The sequence below is a fragment of the Pecten maximus genome, chromosome 17 (assembly GCF_902652985.1).
Source record: "Pecten maximus chromosome 17, xPecMax1.1, whole genome shotgun sequence".
Taxonomy (NCBI): domain Eukaryota; kingdom Metazoa; phylum Mollusca; class Bivalvia; order Pectinida; family Pectinidae; genus Pecten; species Pecten maximus.
In genome coordinates, this window is record NC_047031.1 from 6,299,931 (window position 1) to 6,312,056 (window position 12,126).

Genomic DNA, 12,126 nt, shown 5'->3' on the forward strand with positions numbered 1-12,126 from the left:
TGATCTGGTATAGAATACATTTCTTGTTAGCTTGTTAGCAGGGGGCCGCGGTGGTGGCGGAGTCCGGAAACTTTATCACTAGTCCTCCACCTCTGGGTTGAGAGTTCAAAACCTACGTGGGGCAGAATTGCCAGGTACTGACCGTAGGCCGGTGGTTTTTCTCCCGGTACATACTCCGGCTTTCCTCCACCTCCAAAACCTGGCAAGTCCTTAAATGACCCTGGCTGTTAATAGGACGTTAAACAAAAACAAACCAAACCAATCTTGTTAGCCTCTCTTATATTTTTAAGTAGCTAGCTTGGAATATCATACGTTATTACACCTGATGGTTTTACCTGTCTAAGGTTCCTCCCCCTCCCATTATCATACATTATTACACCTGATGGTTTTACCTGTCTAAGGTCCCCCCCCCCTCCCATTATCATACATTATTACACCTGATGGTTTTACCTGTCTAAGGTTCCTTCCCCTCCCATTATCATACATTATTACACCTGATGGTTTTACCTGTCTAAGGTCCCCCCCCCCCTCCCCCTCCCATTATCATACATTATTACACCTGATGGTTTTACCTGTCTAAGGTTCCCCCCCTCCCATTATCATACATTATTACACCTGATGGTTTTACCTGTCTAAGGTTCCCCCCCCCCCCTCCCATTATCATACATTATTACACCTGATGGTTTTACCTGTCTAAGGTTCCCCTCCTCCCATTATCATACATTATTACACCTGATGGTTTTACCTGTCTAAGGTTCCCCTCCTCCCATTATCATACATTATTACACCTGATGGTTTTACCTGTCTAAGGTTCCTCCCCCTCCCATTATCATACATTATTACACCTGATGGTTTTACCTGTCTAAGGTTCCTCCCCCTCCCATTATCATACATTATTACACCTGATGGTTTTACCTGTCTAAGGTTTCCCCCCCCCCCCCCTCCCATTATCATACATTATTACACCTGATGGTTTTACATGTCTAAGGTTCCTCCCCCTCCCATTATCATACATTATTACACCTGATGGTTTTACCTGTCTAAGGTTCCCCCCCCCCCCCTCCCATTATCATACATTATTACACCTGATGGTTTTACCTGTCTAAGGTTCCTCCCCCTCCCATTATCATACATTATTACACCTGATGGTTTTACCTGTCTAAGGTTCCCCCCCCCCTCCCATTATCATACATTATTACACCTGATGGTTTTACCTGTCTAAGGTTCCTCCCCCTCCCATTATCATACATTATTACACCTGATGGTTTTACCTGTCTAAGGTTCCCCCCCCCCCCTCCCATTATCATACATTATTACACCTGATGGTTTTACCTGTCTAAGGTTCCTCCCCCTCCCATTATCATACATTATTACACCTGATGGTTTTACCTGTCTAAGGTTCCCCCCCCCCCCCCCCCTCCCATTATCATACATTATTACACCTGATGGTTTTACCTGTCTAAGGTTTCCCCCCCCCTCCCATTATCATACATTATTACACCTGATGGTTTTACCTGTCTAAGGTTCCCCCTCCCATTATCATACATTATTACACCTGATGGTTTTACCTGTCTAAGGTTCCCCCTCCCATTATCATACATTATTACACCTGATGGTTTTACCTGTCTAAGGTTCCCCCTCCCATTATCATACATTATTACACCTGATGGTTTTACCTGTCTAAGGTTCCTTCCCCTCCCATTATCATACATTATTACACCTGATGGTTTTACCTGTCTAAGGTTCCCCCCCCCCCCCCCTCCCATTATCATACATTATTACACCTGATGGTTTTACCTGTCTAAGGTTTCCCCCCCCCCCCCCCCCCCCCCCTCCCCATTATCATACATTATTACACCTGATGGTTTTACCTGTCTAAGGTTCCTTCCCCTCCCATTATCATACATTATTACACCTGATGGTTTTACCTGTCTAAGGTTCCCCCTCCCATTATCATACATTATTACACCTGATGGTTTTACCTGTCTAAGGTTCCCCCTCCCATTATCATACATTATTACACCTGATGGTTTTACCTGTCTAAGGTTCCTTCCCCTCCCATTATCATACATTATTACACCTGATGGTTTTACCTGTCTAAGGTTCCCCCTCCCATTATCATACATTATTACACCTGATGGTTTTACCTGTCTAAGGTTCCCCCTCCCATTATCATACATTATTACACCTGATGGTTTTACCTGTCTCAGGTTCCTCCCCCTCCCATTATCATACATTATTATTCATGCAGCAGTAAGTATGTGTTATACTCATCATCATGACATCATTGATTTGATGTGTCACATTTCATGATTTGTCACTCATTCAAATTCATTGATTGATTCGATAGAAAATGTTGTCCATATATATATAGTAGCTAGTCTGGCATACAAATCAATAGAAAATTGCGCTCTGTAGTAGTGAGTCTGGCATACAAATTAGTCAAAAATATTGTCTCTCTGATGGTCATGGTCACATAATGATACTTTATCTTGACAATTTACAAAATACATGTAACAAGCATATCTTCCGAGTTTTAATCTCTAATTTAAAAGGCCTTCTTATCTAACACAAAAATATTGCATTGATGTTTTACAATGAGTAAATGTATGCAATGCACTGTACAAATCAGAAAGTGTAGTCCATATTATCTCAGAGCTGGTGACTAATTGATGCATCGTAATTCATTAATAATTCATCTATTGATCTAGTATTTGTCTCCTCTTTATTCTTTCAGCCATCTGTTCATCCTTCTAACTCCTACTGACAGTCTTCTTTCTTCCTATCTCCTTAAATATCTCTCTCATACAACCATCAACCTGAGATCCCAACAAGAAGAGAGAGATGGCTGACTTAGATAGCTTACGGACCCAAGTATGATCTGTCTTTTATAGCTTGTCTTTCAGTTCGATCAATGTCTGTATTAAGCTTGTCTTTCAGTCCGATCAATGTCTGTTTTTAGCTTGTCTTTCAGTCCGATCAGTGTCTGTGTTTGCTTGTCTTTCAGTACGATTGGTGTCTGTTTTTAGCTTGTCCTTACGTCAAATCGATGTCTGTTTTTAGCTTGTCTTTCAGTCTGATCAATGTCTTATTTTAGCTTGTCTTTCAGTCCGATCAATGTCTGTTTTTAGCTTGTCTTTCAGTCCGATCAATGTCTGTTTTTATCTTGTCTTTCAGTCCGATCAATGTCTTTTTTTAGCTTGTCTTTCAGTCCGATCAATGTCTGTTTTTAGCTTGTCTTTCAGTCCGATCAATGTCTGTTTTTAGCTTGTCTTTCAGTACGATTGATGTCTGTTTTTAGCTTGTCTTTCAGTCCGATCAATGTCTGTTTTTAGCTTGTCTTTCAGTCCGATCAATGTCTGTTTTTAGCTTGTCTTTCAGTCCGATCAATGTCTGTTTTTATCTTGTCTTTCAGTCCGATCAATGTCTGTGTTTGCTTGTCTTTCAGTACGATTGATGTCTGTTTTTAGCTTGTCTTTCAGTCCGATCAATGTCTGTTTTTAGCTTGTCCTTCCGTCCGATCGATGTCTGTTTTAAGCATGCCGTTCAATCCAATGAATGTCTTTTTTAGCCTGTTTTTCAGTCCAATCAATGTTGGCTTTTAGATTGTCTGTAAACTCCAATCAGTGTCTAGCTTGACTTTTAGCCCAGTTGTGTCCGTTTGGATTGACTTTCAGCCCGATTGATGTCTGTTTAGCTTAACTTAATGTCCGATTGATGTCTGTTTACCTTGACTTTCAGCCTGATTGATGTCTGCTTAGCTTGACTTTCAGCCTGATTCATGTCTGTTTAGCTTGACTTTCAGCCCGATTCATGTCTGTTTGGCTCGACTTTCAGCCCGATTCATGTCTATTTAGCTTGACTTTCAGCCTGATTCATGTCTGTTTAGCTTGACTTTCAGCCCGATTGATGTCTCTTAGCTTGACTTTCAGCCCGTTTGATGTCTCTTAGCTTGACTTTCAGCCCGATTCATGTCTGTTTAACTTGACTAATTTTTACATCAGCAGCATGTCTGTGTATTAATCCCTCATTGCTTCTTGTTTCATATAGATATCAAAAGTCCTCAGCTCTAGCCTCTAAAGGCATTATCAACAAGCATCAACCATGTCTGACTTCATATTGTAGAAGGAAATTGAATATTCCCAATTAAGATCATGATGTTGATCCTTAAACTTTCCCATAATTAAGGTGATTCATTGTCATTCAAATGAAGGGTATAATGTCTTTAGGAGGATATGGCTTGGTATTGTTTTATGTCTCTAAGGAGATTTATAGTTTTGTATTGTTTTATGTCTCTAAGGAGATACGATTTTGTATTGTTTTATGTCTCTAAGGAGATATAGCTTTGTATTGTTTTATGTCTCTAAGGAGATATAGTTTTGTATTGTTTTATGTCTCTAAGGAGATACGATTTTGTATTGTTTTATGTCTCTAAGGAGATACGATTTTGTATTGTTTTATGTCTCTAAGGAGATATAGCTTTGTATTGTTTTATGTCTCTAAGGAGATTTAGTTTTGTATTGTTTTATGTCTCTAAGGAGATTTAATTTTGTGTTGTTTTATGTCTCTAAGGAGATACGATTTTGTATTGTTTTATGTCTCTAAGGAGATTTAGTTTTGTGTTGTTTTATGTCTCTAAGGAGATACAATTTTGTATTGTTTTATGTCTCTAAGGAGATTTAGTTTTGTATTGTTTTATGTCTCTAAGGAGATTTAGTTTTGTATTGTTTTATGTCTCTAAGGAGATTTAGTTTTGTATTGTTTTATGTCTCTAAGGAGATTTAGTTTTGTGTTGTTTTATGTCTCTAAGGAGATTTAGTTTTGTATTGTTTTATGTCTCTAAGGAGATTTAGTTTTGTATTGTTTTATGTCTCTAAGGAGATATAGCTTTGTATTGTTTTATGTCTCTAAAGAGATTTAGTTTTGTATTGTTTTATGTCTCTAAGGAGATACGATTTTGTATTGTTTTATGTCTCTAAGGAGATTTAGTTTTGTATTGTTTTATGTCTCTAAGGAGATTTAGTTTTGTGTTGTTTTATGTCTCTAAGGAGATACGATTTTGTATTGTTTTATGTCTCTAAGGAGATTTAGTTTTGTGTTGTTTTATGTCTCTAAGGAGATACGATTTTGTATTGTTTTATGTCTCTAAGGAGATTTAGTTTTGTATTGTTTTATGTGTCTAAGGAGATATATAGTTTTGTATTGTTTTATGTCTCTAAGGAGATTTAGTTTTGTATTGTTTTATGTCTCTAAGGAGATTTAGTTTTGTGTTGTTTTATGTCTCTAAGGAGATTTAGTTTTGTATTGTTTTATGTCTCTAAGGAGATATAGCTTTGTGTTGTTTTATGTCTCCAAGGAGATACGATTTTGTATTGTTTTATGTCTCTAAGGAGATTTAGTTTTGTATTGTTTTATGTCTCTAAGGAGATTTAGTTTTGTATTGTTTATGTCTCTAAGGAGATTTAGTTTTGTGTTGTTTTATGTCTCTAAGGAGATTTAGTTTTGTATTGTTTTATGTCTCTAAGGAGATATAGCTTTGTGTTGTTTTATGTCTCTAAGGAGATACGATTTTGTATTGTTTTATGTCTCTAAGGAGATTTAGTTTTGTATTGTTTTATGTCTCTAAGGAGATTTAGTTTTGTATTGTTTTATGTCTCTAAGGAGATTTAGTTTTGTATTGTTTTATGTCTCTAAGGAGATTTAGTTTTGTATTGTTTTACAAACCTTCACTAAGTCTTATTTATATATCAAATCATCAACACCATCATCTTGATGACCTGCTGAGTGATGACGCGGTTTTGACCTGAAATTGTTTTTCTACAGATTGTTGATTTAAAATCAAAGATGGCTGCTTTGACCTTGATTAGCTAAGACATTTAATTTTGGTCAAACCTTGATATTACTATAACGTGAAGTGATATTATTTTGTGATTCATTATCATTGAGACATCATCAGTGCTCTCTTAGCTTGATGACAGAAAGTTTTCTGTTTCCTTTTCTACAATTCTTCAGTTGTATAATGGCTGTCAACTAGGTTTGCATGGGCATATTTGAAATCTTAAATACATCTTAGCTTCTGATTGATTGTAAGAACTTATTGTTTATGAGTCTTCCGCTTTAATCTTGGTGTGGGAGAGTGTACTAAGGTTTGTATTGACCGTCTGTCTGATGGTCCGTCCGCCTGGCCATCTCTCTGTAAACTATTGTATTGGCTCTGTCTCCAATTTTTCATGTCTTTGGAAAGTAATCTTACCTTGCTGAAGCAGTGTATCATATCACAAAAAAAGTCACTTTGACCTAGTTTGACCTTTGACCTTTGAAATTGTCTTGGTTTGATTATTTATCACAGAAGCTTCATACTTGGTGCTCAAGTAAATCAAGAGGATGTTTTGGCAATGTGCTGTACACACTTGTATATATAAAGTTCAAAAAATCTAGAATTGAATTAAATGTGATTTTAAATGCTTATCTTGTGACTTAATGATATTTATATATTTTTTTCTTGTCTTTTAATTAATTGATGTTATAACAATTACTGTGACCTTACTTGTGGTCAATTTGCATGACAGCATGGATGTGATGTGTTTAAATGTTAAGACATGTTATACCCTAGACTCTGGTTTTCTAATGGAAAGATTGTTCATTGTTTGTTAAGATTGATTAAACATGTTAAATCTCTACATGTTTCTCTTGACAATAATCTACTCTGTATACATGCATATAATATAGTCAAGATTATTCCTACAATAGAATCTGGGTTCGTTAAAAGGACCCTTCCCCTAATGAAAATCTTGTGAAGATTTGCCACTGACAATTCCCAAAATAAAGGTTAATTTTTCAAGATTCATTGAACATGCTTGATGAGAAAAGACCTTAGGAAATTTTGAATAAATAACAGATGTAAATACCAAATGAAATAAAAAAAATAAATAAATGTAATATCTATTGAGAAGAACATGAATTTGTTTGAATTTCACTTTCCTTTGTTTCCTAATTTCTCATTTTGTCATGTAAAAAAACTCCCAATTCAATGAACTCTTGACCTGGACAAAATTTTTTCGGAAAATCCCTGATAGTAGTTAATAGAACGTTTCAGATCAGACCACATTAACTGGGTTATCTAATTATTGATTACCTCGTTCTTTGTTGCATTTGAAAAATAAACCTTTACTTAAATATTGGGGAAAAACTGATTGAAAAGAAATTAAAAGTGGTGTTAATATACTTAAGTAGAGATTGTTATGCAATATGACAATGAATCAAAATATTAAAAATGAATTTTCTTTGACGCTGAATGAAAATATAACGTTTCTCTAATGGTAAACAACTCAAAGGAATTAATTGATTTTTATTTTATTTTACAGATGCCTTTTCAAGTCCGGAGCTCCAAATTCCGTCATGTTTTTGGACGAGGGCATCGTAAGGAACTATGCTACGAGAACATCAAAATTACACGGAATGCCCATGACAGTAACTTTTGTGCTGTTAACCCAAAATTTCTTGCTGTGGTTGTTGAATCCTCAGGAGGTGGATCATTTTTGTGTCTTCCTCTGCACCATGTAAGTTGTCTCCCTTTACACCATGTAAGTCGTCCTCTGCTTTTACATCAGGCAAGTTCTCTACCTTTGCATTGAGTAAATTGTCACCATATACACCAAGTAAGTTGTCTCCCTTTACATCAGGTAAATATCCTGCCTTTACATCAGCTTGGTTGTATCCCTTTACATTGATTAGGTTAGTTGTCTCCCTTTTTATCAAGTGAGTTTCCCCCTTTATATCAGGTGAATAGTCATTATTTGCACCTGTTTGATTGCATCCCTTTACATCAGATAAATTATCTTTCTTGAAATATAACTTTACTCTCGTTTATATGAGGTGAGTTATCTCCCTTTAAATCAGGTAAAGTGTTTAACTTTACACCAGGTAAATTGTCTCCTTTAAAATCAGGTTTGTTATATCCCTTCACAACAGGTTAGTTGTCTCCCTTCACAACAGGTTAGTTGTCTCCCTTTACATCAGGTATCTTGTCTCCCTTTACATCAGGAAAGTTGTCTCCCTTAACATCAGGTAAGTTGTCTCCCTTTACATAAGATAACTTGTCTCCCTTTACATAAGATTATAAAAACTTGTCTCCCTTTACATTAGAGGAGTTGTCTTCCTTTACATCAGAGGAGTTGTATCCCTTTACACCAGGTGAGTTGTCTCCCTTTACACCAGTTAAGTTGTCTCCCTTTACATCAGATGAGTTGTATCCCTTTACATCAGATGAGTTGTCTCCCTTTACACCAGGTAAGTTTTCTTCCTTTACATCAGAGGAGTTGTATCCCTTTACATCAGGTGAGTTGTCTCCCTTTACACCAGGTGAGTTGTCTCCCTTTACACCAGTTAAGTTGTATCCCTTTACATCAGATGAGTTGTATCCCTTTACATCAGATGAGTTGTATCCCTTTACATCAGATAAGTTGTATCCCTTTACACCAGGTGAGTTGTATCCCTTTACATCAGATGAGTTGTATCCCTTTACACCAGGTGAGTTGTATCCCTTTACATCAGATGAGTTGTATCCCTTTACACCAGTTAAGTTGTATCCCTTTACATCAGATGAGTTGTATCCCTTTACACCAGGTAAGTTGTATCCCTTTACATCAGATAAGTTGTCTCCCTTTACATCAGATGAGTTGTATCCCTTTACATCAGATGAGTTGTATCCCTTTACATCAGATAAGTTGTCTCCCTTTACATCAGGTGAGTTGTCTCCCTTTACATAAGATAACTTGTCTCCCTTTACATCAGGTGAGTTGTCTCCCTTTACATCAGATAAGTTGTCTCCATTTACATCAGATAAGTTGTCTCCCTTTACATCAGGTGAGTTGTCTCCCTTTACATCAGGTGAGTTGTCTCCCTTTACATCAGATAAGTTGTCTCCCTTTACATCAGGTAAGTTGTCTCCCTTTACATCAGGTAAGTTGTCTCCCTTTACATCAGGTGAGTTGTCTCCCTTTACATCAGAGGAGTTGTCTCCCTTTACATCAGGTAAGTTGTCTCCCTTTACATCAGGTAAGTTGTCTCCCTTTACATCAGGTGAGTTGTCTCCCTTTACATCAGAGGAGTTGTCTCCCTTTACATCAGATGAGTTGTATCCCTTTACATCAGGTGAGTTGTATCCCTTTACATCAGATGAGTTGTCTCCCTTTACATCAGATAAGTTGTCTCCCTTTACATCAGATAAGTTGTCTCCCTTTACATCAGGTAAATTGTCTCCCTTTACATCAGATAAGTTGTCTCCCTTTACATCAGGTGAGTTGTCTCCCTTTACATCAGGTAAGTTGTCTCCCTTTACACCAGGTAAGTTGTCTCCCTTTACATCAGATAAGTTGTCTCCCTTTACATTAGGTGAGTTGTCTCCCTTTACATCAATGGAGTTGTCTCCCTTTACATCAGGTGAGTTGTCTCCCTTTACATCAGGTTTTATCTCTATACACACTAAGTAAGTTGACATGACCAGCAATGCATGCATTTTATATATGATTATATAACTCCAATGCTGTGTCAGAAAGTAATATTGTTTCACTCATCCGCAAAAATCTGGAACCAGGAATGATTCTTTTTCGTAACATGTATCAATGATAATTGTAGTTTAAATTCATGATGTATTAAGGAGGATTTTAAACTCCAAATCAATTACTTTATCCTTTCACAGACTGGAAGAGTTGATGTCAATGCACCACGAATTTCCGGGCATGCTGGGAAGGTGTTGGATATAAAATGGAGTCCCTTTAGTGACTACATGATAGCTTCGTGCTCCGATGATAACACAGTAAGTTGTCAAAGAGTCTCTCAAATGTCTGTTATACAAGTATGATTCTTGGAGATTTGTCATATTGTTTATTGTTTCATGGTTCTTGATATTGAAATATAACGACAGTCAACAGTGATCTTTTTGGGGTTGATTTGGGGTCGAATACAGGCCCCTTCCACTAGAGAAATTTTGCTGTTCAAATTTTTAGTTTATATTTTCCCAATCAGAAGTTGAAAGTTTCCTTGTTTGTTAATAAATATGAAGAAATGATGATCATAATACATTTCAAATAATGTATATACAAGTAAATGTTATAATAGATTGATCATAGCTATAGTATGCATATTCAAATGATATTTAAACATAGTTTTTATGATTCTTTTTAAGCTTGGAAGAAAGTACTTTTTTTCAGACATTAAAAAAATATGGCCTTATTTTCCCAATGGAAAAGGTACAGGCCCCTGTAAAATCAGGGAAAGATAATCATTGGTCAAAGATGTTTTTAGCTGCAGTATTATGAGCTGGCCAGGAAGAAGTCTAGGGAAGATATTGCTATACCTCTATCATCAACTTCAGTGACATCCCTATGGATATCTAGGTTGAAGTTTTTATAAAAGAGTCATTACTAATGATGATATAGCTTAGATTGTTTGATATAGGTGGTCCTTGAGATAAGACCTTTTCATTGGCACTATATGAATTGGTCCTGCTTACCTTGACTGTAACCTTTGACCTTCTTCTAATTATTTTTATCATACCCCCGCCCCGTCGTCTGTCTGTAGACAAATTTTGTCCGGACAACTCCTCTTAAACCGATGGGCCGATTCCAATGAAACTTCACACAAATATTAATGATCATGTGTAGATATGCATGCCAATTTCCTTTTCTCAAAATTAAAATTGATTAAATTAAGGCATATTGCTCATATTTAGTCAGCCATCCGGGCGACAGTTCTATTTTAATCTTGGCCTTGAGATAAGACTTTTCCATTGGTACTATAATATGTGGTCCTACTGACCTTGACTGCGACCTTTGACCTGATTCTAAAAACATTTAACCTTGACCACAGTATGTTAACCATATGTGATAGGGCTTTCAAATTTAACATGTGGCTCTTGTCACAAACCTTTGAATCGGTACTACATTTACAGACCTGTAGCTGAACTTGACCATGAACTTTGACCTACTTTAACTTACTTGCTGACATTGTTTTATCTTCATTGTCTTATGGCGTTCGCCTACTTGGCGAGCTATATATATATATTGTTTTCTGACAACTCTTGCTTTTCTCTCATTTCATTTTCTTTAACATAAATTCAACAACACAGCAACAATTTCCTGTTCCCTACACGATGATGAAAAGACAATTAGTCTTTGTAGATACACAGATACACGCCGTTAACTGCATTTATCATCATCAAGAAAGTTTTAAACACTTGGAGCACAGTGTTTTCTTGTGAACAGAATTGTTTAATTCTGGAACTTTCGTGTCGGACATCAAATAATCATTAATGCCACATCATAGACAGCATAAAAATAGTTTATTATAAAAATACATAAATTATTACAAAAATACTGACAAATACATAGATTATTACAAAAATACATAGATTATGACAAAAATACATAGATTATTACAAAAATACATAAATTATGACAAAAATGCATTAATTATTACAAAAATACTGACAAATACATAGATAATTACAAGAATACATAAATTATTACAAAAATACTGACAAATACATAGATTATTACAAAAATACAAAGATTATTACATAGATTATTACAAAAATACATAAATTATGACAAAAATACATAAATTATGACAAAAATACTGACAAATACATAGATTATTACAAAAATACACAGATTATTACAAAAATAAATATATTATTACAAAAGTATATAAATTATAACAAAAATACATAAATTATTACAAAAATAAACATATTATTACAAAATACATTAATTATTACAAAAATTCATGCAAATACATAGAAAATTACCAAAAATATATAAATGATTACAAAAATATATAAATTATTGCAAAAATACATAAATTATAACAAAAATACAATTTTGTTTTACAAAAATGATACATATATTACAACAAAAATACAGATAAATTCATAAATAATTACAAAAGTACATAAATAATTACAACGATCCATAAATAATTACAGAAATAAGCAAATTATCACCAAAATACCTTAATAGGCAATCAAATTAAGAAATTTACAAGTGAAAAGAATTAATAACATCATCCTGAAAATGATTGTTTTTTATGACCAAAAGCTACATACCAAAAGAGGCTGCTACAATG

At 35.2% G+C, this 12,126-nt stretch overlaps 1 protein-coding gene across 1 annotated transcript in view; it reads left to right on the forward strand.

Moving 5' to 3' along the window:
- LOC117315738 (coronin-2B-like) overlaps positions 1–12,126 on the forward strand; it is a 60,613-nt gene that overhangs the window by 18,428 nt on the left and 30,059 nt on the right. The window contains 2 exon segments of the mRNA XM_033870091.1: positions 7,365–7,559; positions 9,701–9,817. Coding sequence (XP_033725982.1) covers positions 7,365–7,559; positions 9,701–9,817 — 312 coding nt within the window.